Source organism: Taudactylus pleione, unplaced genomic scaffold (assembly GCF_031769625.1).
Source record: "Taudactylus pleione unplaced genomic scaffold, aTauple2 ptg000191l, whole genome shotgun sequence".
Classification (NCBI taxonomy): Eukaryota; Metazoa; Chordata; class Amphibia; order Anura; family Myobatrachidae; genus Taudactylus; species Taudactylus pleione.
In genome coordinates, this window is record NW_028284593.1 from 4,628,952 (window position 1) to 4,646,206 (window position 17,255).

The 17,255-nt window shown below is 45.6% G+C and overlaps 1 protein-coding gene across 3 annotated transcripts in view; it reads right to left on the minus strand.

Moving 5' to 3' along the window:
* The window catches only part of CHFR (checkpoint with forkhead and ring finger domains), a 52,823-nt gene that overhangs the window by 14,748 nt on the left and 20,820 nt on the right, over nt 1–17,255 (minus strand). For all 3 annotated transcript variants that reach the window (XM_088476695.1, XM_088476694.1, XM_088476693.1), the window contains exons 9-15: nt 4,097–4,251; nt 3,769–3,931; nt 3,356–3,492; nt 2,588–2,707; nt 2,306–2,389; nt 1,455–1,525; nt 382–469 (exon numbers count right to left, since the gene is read on the minus strand). In XM_088476695.1, coding sequence (XP_088332821.1) covers nt 382–469; nt 1,455–1,525; nt 2,306–2,389; nt 2,588–2,707; nt 3,356–3,492; nt 3,769–3,931; nt 4,097–4,251 — 818 coding nt within the window. The remainder of the gene's footprint in view (nt 1–381; nt 470–1,454; nt 1,526–2,305; nt 2,390–2,587; nt 2,708–3,355; nt 3,493–3,768; nt 3,932–4,096; nt 4,252–17,255) is intronic.

Sequence of the window (17,255 nt, forward strand, 5' to 3'; positions counted from 1 at the left end):
TCTCCAGGCTGCTACAGTCTGCATATTGTAGGCGTAAGTTTATTATGCTGTGCACGGCACTGCACAGCATAATAAACAAATATGCCCAGTTAGTATGTCCTTTATTTCCAGATCAGTCATAAAGAATTGTGTCCGATATGTCGCATCTATACATTTTTTATAGAGTGTACATAATATACTGCTCTTTTCATTTTATGCAGCTAACACTGCTTAAAGAGTGTAAAGATTGTTTGATGATTCAAGTAGAGAACTGATTGAGGGGGGCAAAACACACACAAAAGCAATAAGTGAATTAGAGCAGCTAGTACCATCTAGTGGGCAATAGTAGCATTGCATGTACAAATAGAATATATACTCGGACGATTATAATACGATTCTTACCAGTAAGCATGAAAACTCCTCGCTGAACAGCGGCAAGACTTTCATTTAATAAGTCTTTCCACGTTAAGCCCCTGGATGCCAGGTAATTCTGGTAAAGCATACACAATATATCAATGGATGCATGTTATACATATAAATTATATTAATGTTTTATGAAAGTACAAGTCTGGTAAGTTTAATATGCAAAATGTTAAGCTGGATTTGTACTAGGTTAAAATAGTCTCTTTAAAACTAAGTATAATAGATCTGTAGATCATCATATACTTCAGAGCAATGAATTCGGTTATACTTTAGCCCGACGATAAAAGGAGTTTGTCTATAAATGGATAAATAATAAATGAGATTTTTCAACCACAATTTCACATAAAACAACCAGAAATTGTGAGGAAGGACTCCTAACTGAAATGCTTCATAACAGTCCTAATGTAGGTAATGGGGTCTAAGGTGAAATGAAATGCAACATAATGGTAAAGGGATGCAAATCACAAGAGATAGGGCTGCAAAAAGCCATAAGAAAGAGTTTGATATAACATGTTCACCGTAATTATTAGTGTGATCACTTAGCTAGTATAAGGGAACCACAGATTTAATAAAGGGGAACTCCAGGTGACCCTTCCCCCATGCTTCCAGCAAAAGACGCCTATAATAACGCAGAAGGATTCTCTAGGCCTATGCATGTTGGTATTAAGAGACCATGGGGTCTATTTATCAAGCAGTGAAAAGCATGGTGAAGTGGACCAGTGGAGATGTTGCCCATAGCAACCAATCAGCTCCTACCTATTATTTTATAGACTGTAATTGATAAATACTACTTCAAAACTGATTTGTTGCTATGGGCAACTTCCCCACTTCTCACTGCTTGATAAATAGACCCCTATAAAACATTGCACCACAGTAGTGTGCATAACTAGTGCTCAAAATACTTTGGAGCTACTAAAAGATAGCATACAACCTGGTCTCTGTACCCAATGCAACATATCATTATATCCCTGATGACAGTATACTAAATACTGAAACGTTGGATTCATTCTTGAGTATATTTTTAAAACCAGCATCTACCAGTTTGCCTTTACCTTTAGAATGTCTGACTCATAGTTGTTGTTGTTTAACACAGAGTCCAAACATTTTTCTCCAAGATTTAACTCTGAGGGGATAAAAGAGGGAGAAAGCAGAACATTTGCCTTAAAACGAAAATGATCTCAAGTGCTCCATACAGGTTTAATAAGGTTTTGCAGATTCCTTATGGAAAGAATGAGTGTGAGAATGAGAATGGCAAAGTAATACATATGCACATAGAGAAGACTTATTGCTGTGTAAGTAAATGATTCAATATCAGAATTATATATGTACATTTGAAAAAACATAACTACAATGTGAACAATATTTCCTAACAAAAGAACAAGACTGAAATTCCTTAAATCCGTTGTATTATCTGTATATGTGGCAACTAGACGCAAATCAATTGGTAGCCCAGACAGGATGGGTCTATAGAGGAATTATGATCACTATTTGGTTATATTACATTTTAATAGCATTATTTTCTAGTAATATCTACACTTATAGAGGGTTTCAAGTAAAGTCTTAGTGTGGAGTAATGATGCATACCACCCCAACTTCCAAATACCACCTCAACTTCTTCATTTTTATTGTTTGTAAGGAAGTAAAAAGGGGTTTGGCCTCTACTTCAAAGAAATACAGCCTCATGGGAAATGTGTGTAGTTTGGGCATGCCCTAATGTGCCCGTTTTTAATTCACATGTGAAGGATGCACGATATAATGCAAAAGGATCAAGTAAATTAATGTTAATAGGTCTGTTCAAACATTGGATTGAAGTTTATGTATGGTTCAGATAGAACTGTTGTGAGCGTCACTTAAATGCTGACTAGAAAAATAACCGCACACATTCAGGAATAAAGCAGCTTACCACAAAATGGAGCCAAACAGCCAAAGCAGCCCATTCTGCTGCATCCCCAATACATGTGACAGAAAGGCTGCAAACATGCAGTGCCTGTGAAAGCAAAGACATGTCAGGGAGGTGCAACAGACCCAATACAACTGGTGATGGAGCATGAAAAGCAAGTGGCAATATGGGTTTAAAATTGCATATTACAACATAGAAAGTGTGACACCAGCACCCTTTCCAATTACATTCAAAGTTATCAAGCCAGACAGAAAGAGAAATTGCTCAGTAGAAGTCATGTCCTACATTGTTGAGGGGCCACATGTGGATTCTGCTCCCGTTCACTCCTCCTGTCTGGCATTGGCTGAAAGCAGCAAGTACAGATCACATGACTTCCCTGGGAAGAGCATACATATTCCTGGGCAACTGCAACAAAATACACAAGAAAAGGAGAGGGTGATGGTAAATTACATTGAAAATGCTCTCACACATACAAATAAGATGTGCATAAAGGGCCTCTAGTCTATAACTTCTCCTGTCCATAATTCCAAAAATCCAGCCCTTACCATATGTTGGAATTTATGCTAACTAGTCTCAAGTAAATACTGTATATAAGTGGTTTTCACCCTCAAGCTTCAAATTTCCTCACCAGGTCATGTTACGGACCCTGCGAAATAGATAAACTCACCTGTGCATGATTATAGAAATCCACATGACCTGTTGGTGGTACTTGAGAACCCCTGCTGTATATATGTTTATTTGAAAAGGGGAAATGCAATTCATGTTCTAATAATAATAATTAATATTATGGTCATCATCACCACTTACAGTTTAAATTCCCTAATATACAAGTACAGAACCCAAATAACCCATCATGTTTTTGAAGTGTTGGAGGAAACCAGAGCCCCTGGAGAAAACCCATGCAAACATGGAGAGAACATCCAAACAACGCATAACTTAAACTCATGACCACAGTGCTATACGGCAGTAATGCTAACCACTATGCCATCCGAGACTACCTATAATGTTGTAAACCAAATAGTTCATAGTACATAGTAATGTTGAGACACAAACCTGCAGGAAAGTTGGCAGAGGTAGAAGGGGCGTCCCCTAAAGTCCGTAATGCTTCGGTTTCAATGGGTAGTGGATAAAGTGGGGGCTGCATGTGCCTACCATATCCTGGACACTGTCGGCAGACCGTGTAGGGTTGACTTTAAGATAAAAGACAAATTAAATAAAAAGTATTGTGTGAAAAATACACACAATACTGAATCGAGGAAACAAAACATATCTTCAGTAGCTGCTCCCAGGCAGAATGGTTATACTTCTAATAGGTGGCACATTTCAATGATCTGACCTCCATTATACTAATAAAAAAGTTTTGAATTATGCGTTTAATGTATTCTACAAAAAGGGACTTCATAACAAAAATGAAATATAAAATCAGGACACATAACACAATCTTTATATACAATCAAGTCACAAACCTAATGTCTGAGGATTCACTGTCAACGTCCGACAGCTCAAGCAGGTCTTCAGAGCTTCCCTCTTCATCAGAGAATGACCGGCGCACCTTGGGCTGCAGCATATCTTGTGTGATCTTGTTCCGAGCATCCATGCTGCGCCTGTCTTCCTCACTGCGGCACTTCTCTGTAGATTGCAGGAGCAGGGTACACATGTCACAGGAATATATTAGTATAGAAATCGTAAACAAAGATGTAATGTACGAAGCACACAAACTTGCACAGATTAAATGTGACCACCAACTAACAGGCCAACAAGAAAATGAAAAGTAACACACATGCAATGACTTGCCTGGGTGCTGGATCAGATAGGCTTCCACTAGGTTGTTAAGGATGTGGTTTTTACAAATACGTTCAACAGGACACCGGCAGGTGGGGCAAAGGGAAGAACGCTCCATCCAGCCGGAGTAACAGGCGGCACAGAACGTGTGCATGCAGGGCTGCAAACTGATCGGAGAAGGTGTTTTTGCAGAGTTACTTTGCTTAAACACACCACACCTACAGTATACCATCTCAGTCACCCCAAGCAATTGATTATAATTGTAAAAATGTTATAAAAGCACTTACCAAACAATCACATTATTACAAACTTTTATACCAAGTCCAAATGGCTTAAACTGCACACATTTATGGTGTTTTGCCCTTCCTTTGTTAATGTTACACTGCAATCCTACTGAACATGCTCAGTTGTATATAATACTATAGGATGTGGTGACTACAAAAAAATAGCATTGCCAATTTCCCTTCTACCTTTTGAGCTCAGTGTATTCATAGCTTCATGTGCTAATTGGTAACTTTTATAGGCGTATGAGTATTCATATAAACTTTCTTTATGATACTGGAAAGGAGTTACAATATTTGTATAAGGTTTGATTAATGTATTTGACTATGCTCTAAATAACTAATAAACTTTCCCTGGAAAATCCTGTATCTGTGCAGTAAACCACTATTTGTTTTGTCTATCCTGCTTTAGTATTAGGGCCTGTTATGAACAAATAAATATCAGATTGCAGCTGTTACAGCTAAGGAAAAGGAGAGTTCTGGTAAAACTTACCCTTGTTAACTCTCTTTCTTCAAAGTCCATAGGGTCCACAGGGAGACAATGGGGGTGTAGGTGGGACTTGGAAGACCGGGCACCAACAGCAAAGCTTTTCAATCCCAGGATGCTACAGTCCCTCCCCCTATACCCCGCCCACAGCCTGAGGGCAACATAGTTTTGTTAACAAGGCAAGAGCAGGATAGGAAAGAAGGAAGACTGGTACACTGAAGAATCACACTCTCACACAGAGAAGGAAACAAATGACCAGGAGAAGAAACCCATAGAAGCCAGGTGTGTCAGGGCGGGTGCCCTGTGGACCCAATGGACTTCGAAGAGAGAGGGTTAACAAGGGTAAGTTTTACAATTACTCTCCTTTTCTTCTTCAGGGTCCATAGGGCTCCACAGGGGTGACCAATGGCATACATGCCTATCCTCCCAGTTTTCGCGGGAGGCTCCCGATTTTTCGGGTAACCCCCCGCAGCCCCGGAAGGGTAGGCATTTCTCCCGCATTCTGCCCACTTCCTAGAGTGCAGCGGCCCTGGAAGGAGTGCTGGCTGGTGACCGCGCCCCACCTGCGGAGGCTTGTGTCCGTTGTTAGTACCCAGTCTGGGAAAGGGGCGTCCCTTGTTCAAGTGGGATGTCTGCAGCCACCAGGCTAGGGACAGATGAACCTCAGGGGAGAAACTCATCTAGAATCTGAGCAGATGAGGCAGCCCGTTCCACCTGGCGAGGATCAGGTGTTGTAGGGGCCTGGGGTGAAACTGAGCAAATTCCACCATGTTGAAGGTGGACACCGTGGATCCCAGGGTCTGCATTGCAGAGTGAATTGACACTCGACGACTGTATAGTAGTCTGCGCACCTGGTGCTATAATACCGAGATTTTTTCTCTCATTAGGAAGATTCTCTGAGAGTCCAGGATGTACCATTCTTTGAGAAGGTGTCAAGGAAGACTTTTTCCAGCTGATCAGCCAACCGTGCGTTTGTAGAAAGGCAATGGTCATCTGTAAATGGCGGTGAAGAATTTCTGGGGAGCTGGCCAACAGCAAGAGATCATCTAAATATGGGAGCAGTCTGATCCCTTGTGGACGAAGATGGGTCGCCATAACTGCCATGATCTTGGTAAAGACCCGAAGAGACATTGAAAGGCCAAGAGACAGAGCCTGAAATTTGGAATGTTGCTGTAGTACAGCAAACCGGAGATATTGTTGATGAGAAGGCGCTATAGGTACATGTAGGTAAGCGTCTGGATGTCCAGAGACACCATAAAATTCCCAGGCTCCATAGCCTGGATAATAATAGAGCAGAGGGTTTCCATACGAAACCCGGGCACCAGGATAAACTTGTTCAGAGACTTGAGGTTGAGGATAGGCCAATGAGACCCGTTGGGATTCTGAACTAAGAAAAGGGTAGAATAATAGCCCTTCACTCGCTGTGCAGAGGGGACTGGAATTATTACTCCTGACAGCAGTAAGGACTGAATGGCCTTTTGGAGCAGCAGGGCCTTGCGTGGGTCCGATGGAGGGCCTGTGCAGAAGAACTGCTGGGGGTGGGTCGCCTCAGGAAGGATAGGGCATATCCGTGGGAGACCACTTCTCTTACCCAGGCATCTGTTGTGGTCTGACGCCAGAACTGGGCGAATTGAAGAAGTCGGCCTCCCACCCTGGGAGCCCCCAGGGAGAGGCCCGCCCTATCAGGCTGAAGGCTTGTCCTCAGATTTGGTAGGTGGACGTCTAGTAGCCCAGGTCTGTTTGGTCCTAGGCTTGGAAGCCTTAGTTGATGCTTGAAGCCTTGAAAAGGACTGACCTTTAGCTTTTCCATGAGGACGAAAGTACCGAAAGGATGACGTCTGAGGCTTCACATTATATGCAGAGGGCAGAAACGCCGTCTTGGAAGCTGCCACGGTAGTCACAATTTTGTTTAATTCTGGGCCAAACAGGATATTCCCTGAATAAGGCAGAGACTCCAATGCCTTTTAAGAGGCCGCATCTGCCTTCCATGAGCCGAGCCAAACAATACGGCAGGCTACTGCAGAAGTGGCAGATTGCCTTGGAGGCTAGTAGAGCCGTATCCATAGCTGCTTCACCCAAATAGGAGGCTGCATCTCTAATGTGAGATATGTAGAACAGCTGTTCCCTCGAAGCATCAGAGGGAAATGTCTCTTCTAGGGTCTCTGTCCAACTCTCAATGGCCTTAGCCACCCAGGCCGTAACCCTAGTAGGACGAGTAATAGCTCCTGTAAGAGAGTATATAGATTTTAGACATTCTATCTAGTCTTTCCATCTAGTCTAGTCTTTCTGTGTAGTCTTCTTCAAGGAGGCTGCAGTATGGATAGGTAAGGTAGCATTTTTGACCAGACATGTCACGTGGGAATAAACGTTAAAAGGAACTTAAACGTTTAGGCAGCTGAAATCTTTTACTGGGCATATTCCATGCCTCACTCATATAATCAGATAGCTGATCAGAGTGAGGAGATTCTGGTCAAATTACTTTTGGCGTTTAAAGCATGGCTGTTTTGCCTTAGGAGCAGGTTGTGTCTCTTCTACGAGCTGTAAAATTTATTCTTCAAGTGCAAAGGGAAGTCAGAGTGAGAGAGGTCTGCATCTTCTGCCTCCCCAGATAATAAATCAGAATTTGATAGCTGGATGGACTGGGAAGATAACACAGCATTTGCTGAAAAGCTGTAGAGGTATCCGCCAGACTCTGCACTGAGGAAGAAAGTATGTCTACCCATGTGGGAGGCAAAGGATTTGCAGGGAGTACCTGTTGTGTCCATCCCATATGGGGAGCTACCACAGGGACTGCAATTTTTGCCAGCACCTGTGAGAAAGTAGCACAGGGTGGGTCCTGAGGAGAGGACACCGGGGATGATAGGCTCGGGGCAGTATAACACTATGCACAAAGACCATCCTGAATGAAGTCCTCTGAAGTTAAGCCTGCTGAGCAGGACTTACAAGACACCAGAGTGGGAGGAGCAGGCTGCTTGTCAGTCTTGCTTCTGCCAGTCATAGCTGCAAGAATAATGTGACAAAATCTGGCACATTGCAGTGAGCAACCCAGCTGTATGTATTAATATGGCGCAGTGTAGTGCGCAACAGAAATATATAGTATATGTGAGGTACAATGAACCCCCTTTACCTTTAGTATGCCAGGGTTATAGTAGAAGAAAGGGAAAGGTATAAGCTTGACAGTCATATGAAAAATATGAGATATGGTAAGAACTTACCTTTGTTATCTCTATTTCTACGAAGTCCACAGGGTTCCACAGGATACCTTGGGGGTATAGGTGATGACGTCAGGCATCGGGCACCATAGAGTTAAGCTTTCAGCCTCCCAGGATGCACTAGGGTCCCTCTACTATACCCCACCCCCGAGCCAAGGCATCTCAGTTACGTACCAAGCCATAGGCCGGAGGAGGAGAAGGAAGAGAGAGAAAAAAGATCTGGACACACACAAGAATCACATTCTCACCAGAGGGAGACGGAAAAACCGGTGACCAGAGCAAAGCCCATCTGCGACAGGGCGGGAGTCCTGTGGAACCCTATGGACTTCGTAGAAATAGAGATAACAAAGGTAAGGTCTTACCAGATCTCATTTTCTACATCAGGGTCCATAGGGTATCCACAGGATACCTTGGGGATGTCCCAAAGCAGTATCCTTTAAGGGTGGGGACGCTCCTGTGCTGAAAAGAGAATCCGCCGCCCGAAGGAAGCATCCTGAGAGGCAAAGGTGTCAAACGCGTAATACCTCACAAAGGTATGGACCGAGGACCATGTGGCAGCCTTGCAGATCTGGACTGCAGAGGCACCACGTCGAGCAGCCCACGAAGGACCCACAGACCTAGTGGAATGAGCCCTCACAGAGGAAGGAACCGGAAGGCCTTCATGAAGATAAGCTTCAGAAATGGCCATACGAATCCAGCCTGCCAAAGTTTGCTTTGAAGCAGGCCAACCCTTTTTACGGAAGCCATAGAGGACAAACAAGGCGTCCGACTTCCTAAATCAAGAAGTGCGGTCAACATAAATCCTTAAGGCCCACAACGTCCAAAGTGGCCTCACCCACTGAAAGATCAGGTGAGTTAAAAGCCGGCACAACGATTTCCTCGTTGATGTGAAAACTAGAAACAACTTTAGGAAGGAAACCAGGACGAGTGCGCAGCACCGCCCTGTTCCTATGAAAAATCAGAAAAGGGGGTCTACATGAGAGAGCCCCTAAGTCAGAAACACGTCTGGCCGAAGCAATGGCCAGAAGGAAAATTGTTTTAGCTGTCAGCCATTTGAGGTCCACTGAGCCCAGTGGTTCAAACGGCGGTCCCTGGAGAGCCCTCAGGACCACAGCTAAATCCCAAGGCGCCACCGGTGGAACAAAAGGTGGCTGAATTCTGAGAACACCCTGCATAAAGGTGCGCACATCAGGGATTGCAGCAATCCTACGATGGAACCAGACGGATAGGGCAGACACCTGCACCTTCAGAGAAGCAAGGCGAAGCCCATGGTCCAGTCCCTCCTGTAGGAAAGCTAACACTCTAGACAGACGGAACTTCCGAGGAGCATAACCTCTCGGCCGACACCACTGGAAGAACATATGCCACACATGATGGTATATCCTTGCAGAGGATGGTTTCCGAGCCCTTAGCATTGTTTGCACTACAGAGCTGGAAAAACCCCTGGACCTTAACATGGCCGTCTCAACAGCCACGCCGTCAAAGACAGCCGAGTCAGGTCCGGGTGAAGACAAGGACCCTGTGACAGGAGGTCCGGGCGTAACGGCAACCGCAGAGGAATGTCCACGGACAGTCCATGGAGGTCTGAGAACCAGTGCCTCCAGGGCCACGCGGGAGCTATCAACAGGAGCGTCCCTCCTTCCTGTTTGAATTTCCGGATTACCCGTGGAAGAAGGGAAAACGGAGGAAACAGATAAGCAAACCAGGACATCCACTGGACGGACAGAGCATCCACCAGAGACACCTTTTCGTCTCTTGTGCGAGACCCGTACACCAGCAACTTCTTGTTGTGCCGGGACGCCATGAGGTCGATCTCTGGAAGACCCCACCTGTCCACCAGAAGTTGAAAGACGTCCTGGTGCAGAGACCATTCCCCCGGATGAACATCCTGGCAACTGAGAAAGTCCGCCTCCCAGTTTAGGACTCCCGGGATTAATACTGCTGATATGGCCAGGAGATTGCGCTCCGCCCAAACCAGGATTCTGGACACCTCTACGAGAGCCACCCAACTTCGGGTTCCTCCTTGCCGATTTATGTAGGCACGGTGGTAGCGTTGTCCGACTGGACCTGCACTGGGTGACCTTGGAGACCCTGATGTGCCTGCTGGAGAGCATTGAAAACTGCGCGGAGCTCTGCTTCCACCCGAGTCCACCTGCCCTGGAACAAGTGTGGACCCGTGACTGCTCCCCAGCCCCGAAGACTGGAGTCAATTGTCAACAGGACCCAATTCGCCACCCAGAACGGACGACCCTTGTTGAGATGGGTCGTCTGCAACCACCAGGCTAGGGACAGGCGAACCTCCGGAGTGAGCACCATCGTCTGGGATTTCAGACTCTGGAGGCAGTCCATTCCATTTGGACAGGATCAATTGCTGCAGAGGTCTGGAGTGAAACTGGGCATATGCCACCATGTCGAATACTGACACCATGGAGCCCAGTAACCTCATTGCAGAGTGCAGAGACACACGGTGATTCTGCAGACAACTGCGCACCCTCAACTTTCAAGGCAGATCTTTTCCCCCGTCACAAAGATCTTTTGCTATCCGGAGTCCAATAAGGCTCCGAGGTGCAGAATCCTCTGAGACGGGATCAGGGTGGACTTCTGCCAGTTTATCAACCAGCCGTGCCGTTGCAGTACCGCAATTGTCAGGTCCAAGTGGCGTAGAAGGAGCTCTGGAGATCCTGCCACCAACAGAAGGTCGTCCAAGTACGGCAACATGCGGCCTCCCAGCAGCCGCAGGGAAGCCGCCATGACCGCCATCACCTTGGTGAATACACGTGGTGCTGTCGCCAGCCCAAAAGCTAACGCCCGGAACTGAAAGTGGTCGTTGCGGTTTGCAAACCTGAGGAACTGTTGATGGCGTAAAAGAATAGGGACATGCAGGTAAGCGTCCTGTATGTCCAACGACAACATGTAATCCCCAGGTTCCAGCGCCAGAATGATGGACCGTGGGGTCTCCATCCAAAACCTCGGCACCCGCAAAGACCTGTTGAGTGCTTTCAGGTTGAGGATCGGACGATACGACCCATTGGGTTTCTGCACCAAAAACAGATCGGAATAGAAACCCTGGCCCCTCTGGGAGAATGGAACAGGCACCATAACTCCAGCCTGGAGCATAGTGTGCAAAACCTTCCGCAGTTCCAAGGCTTTGTTCCGGTCTGATAGGAGACCCGTGGTGAAGAATCGAGACGGGGGCATGTGCCGAAAGGAGAGGGCGTACCCGTGAGAAACCTCGAGAACCCAAGTGTCTGTCATGGTAACCGACCAACACTGGGCGAACTGCAGCCGCCGGCCTCCCACTTTGGGATCCCCCAAAGGGAGGCCCGGACCGTCAGGCTGCAGGCTTGTCATCTGGCTTAGGGGCCGGACGTCTGGTACTCCAGGCCTGTTTCCGGGGCTTGGCCGATTTTTTGGGGCCAGCCTGACGGGGAAAAGACTGTGCTTTAAGCCTACCCTGTGCCCTGTAAGGCCGAAAGGACGACGTACGTGAACTGGAAGGAACTGCAGCAGACGGGAGACATGCAGATTTGGCTGCCGCCAGCGTGGCTACAATTTTGTCCAGATCCGGACCAAATAGGACTTCTCCATTAAAAGGCAAAGCTTCCAAGCCCTTTTTGGAATCAGCGTCCGCCTTCCAAGATCGCAACCATAAGGTGCGACAAGCAGCTACAGCTGCCGAAGAAATCCGAGACGACAGGGTACTGAAATCCAAAGCCGCTTCATTGATATAAGTGGCCGAATCCCGGAGATTGCCTATCAACTCTGTCTGTTCAGCCGAACAGTCGGAATCGAAAGACGCCTCCAAACCATCAGCCCAGCGCTCCATAGCTCTGGCTACCCAACAAATGGCCATAGCCGGCCTAGCTGCCCCCCCCCCTCCCCCGCAAGGGAATAAACGGACTTTAGGCAGATCTCCACCTTACGGTCCGTAGCATCCTTCAAGGAAGACATGGAGGGCATGGGCAATGTGGCACTACGAACTAGGCGTGTCACATGAGAATCCACCTGTGGAGGGGATTCCCACTTAGAAAAATAATTATCCGCAAACGGATAAGCCACCGCCAAGCGTCTCTGAGGCTGATACAGTTTGCCAGGATGTTTCCACGCCTCCTCTAAATGGTCCACTAACTGACCCGAAAGAGGAAACACTGTGGCGTCACCCTTAATATCCTTAAAGGCATATTTAGACTTGGACACCGGAGGATCTTCATCCTCAATCACTAAAGCTGTGCGGACTGCCCGATTAAGTCCAGGAATATACACCCTGGACCTAGCGTCCGATTCTTTAGTACGGAGAGGTTCCTGGTCAGAAAGATCCAGAATCTTCCCATCATCAGACGTCCCGTCGTCATCCTCATAAGGAGCGGACAGAGACGCCATCGGCCGCTTATGTGGCCTCAACACAGACTCCCCTTGTAACAAGTCCGACAAGTGCTGTACAGAACTTGTCAGTGAATTAACCCACGCAGGCTCCTGAGAGACCTGGGGAGGGGAAATAGGGAGACTGTGGGGTACCATCAATTGTCTCGGGAAACCCTGCATGGGTGACGACACTGGGACAATCCCATCTGTGAGAACGCAGGCTGCGTAGCTAACTGGCCCACGAAGGTTGTAAGTGCTTTGGCGAAACAAGCCCAGGGCGGCTCCTGTACCGGAGCCGTGACAGTAATTGGCCGCGCCAATAAATAACACTGCCGACATAGCCCCTCTGCGTTACCCTCCCCCTCCGCTATTGGTACCTTGCATGTGGTACACATAAGCTGGAGAGGAAAGTCACTCTCAGACATGATGATAAGTATGTGACCCCTCTCACTGATACTTGTTAGTACAGTGTGAGACCACCCTGCAATCACAGCACCGCAAGGGCTTTAGCAGAAAAAGATCAGGGACAGTGAAATGGCTGACAGTAGAAAGTGAAAGTACAGGCAGCAGATGCTAGCAGAAGTCACATACAATGCAAAGAAATCAATTCCTGCACTATCAGCGCTGATTCTCAACTACGCAGACATAGAGCCTTGTAGGACACAGCGCTGCATACACAGACCTTAAGCCAACGGAGGAGAGGTATGCCGGGGGACCCAGACCGCGATGCCACCGATCTTCAGCGTCCAACAGCGCTCACCATGCTTCCAGGAAAGATGGCCACCGAGGAGCAGAGAGGAGGCCGGCCTGGGGGAGGAGCGCCGTGAAGGGGTGATGGAGCAGCAGTACAGACGTCCAAAAGGACTGTCTCGTTCTGCTGCTCATTAGAAGAATAAATTAAACTAAAATTAAATCATAAAAATAAGCTTGGGCTGCTTAATAGTAGAAAACAGTGACCCAGCTCCTGCCGGACACCAACGAAACTGAGTTGCTCTCAGTCTGTCAGTGGGGTATAGGGGGAAGGACCGGAGAATCCTGGGTTTGAAAAGCTTTGCTGTTGGTGTCCGGTCCTCCAAGTCCCACCTACACCACATTGTCTCCCTGTGGAGCCCTATGGACCCTGAAGAAATCAATGGTTCCTATCTACAGCTTCTTCATCATCTTGCTGTATGTTAACAATCTCTGCATAAAACAACATACAATAAAGTATATGCATCTGTTTATGTGATGTGCCAGATGTGTTAAAACATAGTATTGCAGCCTACAAGTCTACATATCTTCAGAAACACTAAGTTTATATACACAAAACTGTGATCCATAAAATATTCAATATCTCATGTGCAATTAGACAGACACTAGATCTGTCATTTACAGATCTCAAAAACTATTGCAAAACCACAGAGCAAATTCGTATACGTCTCAAGCTACTCTTTGAGCAATTTCACACCACTTTATGGGGAAACAAGTGTAGTGATGGGCCAAGAAGGTATCATCCATGGGGGAAAAGAGGAGGCACGTTTTCCACCAACTGCTTAGCGGAGCACATCATTTTGCACTAAGGCAGAGAAGGAGGAGAATTTACCGCTTCATAAGGCAGACTTTTCACTCTCTGCAAAAGGACTTAATATATGCAAACACTGCGGGACCATAGATCTGGTATGGTCTTATACCTTTACACTGTGACCAATTTGGCACCAACTAGTTGTAACTCTTTAAACTGCATTGTAATATAGATAGCATATTTATGGTTTCCACCCTATGCATATTCTAGATCACCGGTCACCAGCAAAACTAAGCACTAGTTTGATATGTACAAGGGCGTTTCCAAAAACCATGATGAGGCCGCACACAGTGAAATGCGTTTGGAATAAAGTAGATTGCATTGTATTGGTGCACATAAGCAGCATTTCGGATCCACAGTTTTTTCTCTTCTTAAGTAGCCACTAATGAGTTTGACACGTCGTTTCGTGTCTACATAATCAGTGAGCCACATGAATATAACAACTAGTTGGTTGAATGAACTTGTTTTAAATACCACAGCGTTTAAAGCTACAATCTCTGCTGCTACTAAATTTTCTTATCAGAGATTGGCTACATCTCGGAAGATGAAGTCCAAGATAAGCACAGAGGCCATCAACGTTGTCAAAGATAATCATACTCCTTCCTTCACATTGCACTGAAGTCTGCATGATGGCATATACTACTTCTCTATGGCTTCCGGATTGCCTCCATTCCCTCATCATATCAGGACATTTGACATCATCTAATCAAATCACTCAAGTGAACACATCAATGACTCCCATAAACCCTCAGATCTGCACTCTCATGTACTGAAATTATGTGTTAATGACATTCTGACTCACTGACTACAGATTATTTTAGTGCTATCCAATTCATTACTTATTACACCATGATGTGCAGCAAATGAATAATGAATGGAAAAAATGTGTTCTACCCTTAATAAAATGCACCCAATATAAGAGGCTAAGGGGTCTATTTACTAAGCAGTGTTAGGAGACAGAGTGAAAAGTGATAAGGTACCAGCCAAACAGTCCTACCTAACTGCCATGTCACAGGCTGGGAGCTGATTGGCTGGTACTTACCTGATCACTTTTCACTCTGTCCCCTAACACTGCTTAGTAAATAGACTCCAAAATATCTAAGGGGGGTATTCATGAAAGCTTGGAGAGAGATAACGTGGATGGGGATAAAGAGGTCTATTTATAAAACAGTGAAAAGCCCTTTTTCATTTGAGTTGTGAAAAAAAGCTTTTCATAGCTTCGGACTATTCATGTACTGAGTTACTGCTGAGAAATCTCAGATTCCTGATGCGGTTTCCCTATTTTCAGCAAATTTCGCTTCCCCATACACAAGTATGGGGAAAGCGATCTGCCTGCAATTCATAAACCAACGGTAAACTCAGTTTACAGTTCTCTTTGAAAAAAAATAATAACACCATCCTGAGATGACGTAACAGTAGACTACCATATCATCCCTTAAACCGGGACACTCATGGATTACACAGGTTCTGTGGCTCATTAAAAAAGGTGAAATCCAGGCTTGAAGTCAGCCAGCCACAGAACCTGTGTAATTCATGAGTGTCCCGGTTTAAAGGGATAGTATGGTAAGCCTACATAACAGTGTCTCACAGAGGAGAAAAAGCAGAGAAGAGCTAATTCTTCTTGCTTCCTCCCCTGCATTAGTAACTCCTCCCCTTCAGTGTACAGCAGCCAATAGCTGTACACTGCCATCCATCCTCCTGATCCCTGTTGCCGTTGTGACTTTCCGGGGTATCAAAGTGAATTTATCAGGATGGTCTGAGCCAGATCCACTTGCATTGGAGCTGTCCCCGTTGTCATCCCACTTAGCAGCTGTTGAGCGACCCCCCTGTTGCTGTTGGTGCCTGCCTCCATCCAGCATCCATTGCAGTGCAAATGCAAAGAAGAGGATGAGGAGGTAGTGCCGGAACCGGGGTAAGGAAAGGGCTGTTGCTGCTGCTGTACCCAGGCGTCCTGCCCTCTCCCTACACATGGCTTGTAGAGGGATGAACCAGATCCTCAGAAATCCCTCTGAGCCCAGTTCACTCTCTTCCCTTCAGTTATTTGGCTAGTGGGGACATGTGGTAGTCATACTGGGGGAAGGGCTGCTGCTGAAGAGGGAAATAGCGCTCGGTGACCACGGCAATTTTGTAAGCCAGTCTGCTCAATGGAGTCCAGTCTCGGCTCCCACAAATAATATGGCTGCCTTAAGTCTCAGCAACATTTTTGTGACGTTTGTGCATTAACATTACCAGTCTGCATACATCTAAACAGTATCAATGGTTTGCAGGATGACAGTGATTTTGTTTCACTTCACAGGGGTGAGTGTTTATGAATTATGTGGTAAAATATTGAAACAATATGATGCAAAGTTATACGATAAAGATCGATGAGAAAGAAGTATTCTTTATGAATAGACCCCAAAGTACAAAGCAATCTGCTCCTGTCACTTTAGAGATGGTGATTGAAAAGTGACACTTAAAGTACCAGCCAATCGGCTCCTATCTTTCACATATATCTCTCTCCAAGCTTTCATGAATACCCCCCACCCCAAATCACTAAAATTTTAGTTATGGACCTTCTTAAAGGTAAGAAAAATGATATCATTCCTCCTTTTTCTCTGACTTAAGGTTCTAAGGAATCAACTCATAGTAAGCTAAGGCTGTGTAAGGCTGGCACCGGTCCTTATTGCTTCTCTCAGCCCCCAGTTTTCCAAATGTGTGTGAGGCTGTGAACGTCTCTCTCCAGTATACACAAATTTGAGGTATCCTAACCCCTCCCCCTGTTTTACCACCTTTTGACTTTTTTTTGTGTAACCCACTTAAAGGTTTATAAAATATATATACAAATAAAAAAAATCACATCTAAAACAGAATCAACTAAATACACAAAATATTTAAAAAGTTGCTTAATGTGTAAAGTACCAACAATCAACCAATTTTTCCTAGGAACATCAAAGGTGTGCTTATACAGTATTAATATGCTATGGACGGTGCTAACACAAAAGGAGACAGACTGTTCCAGCCATCTCCATTACAAAAAATAGCCTGGTGGTGCATAAAACATGAATTCCAAGACGGTAAAGGAACAGGGTACCTCGCTGGTGTGAATAAATTGGAGCATCTCATTCCAGCAAAAGTTGATAATGTCAAACCCCTATACACATTACTCCTTTCACATAGGGAAGAAGTGGTAAAACATACAAGATGTTGAAACAGAACAATCATTTGCACTTTTATAAATTGGACATTATTACTATTAACTTAATGTTCCAGAGTAAAACCTTAAGGA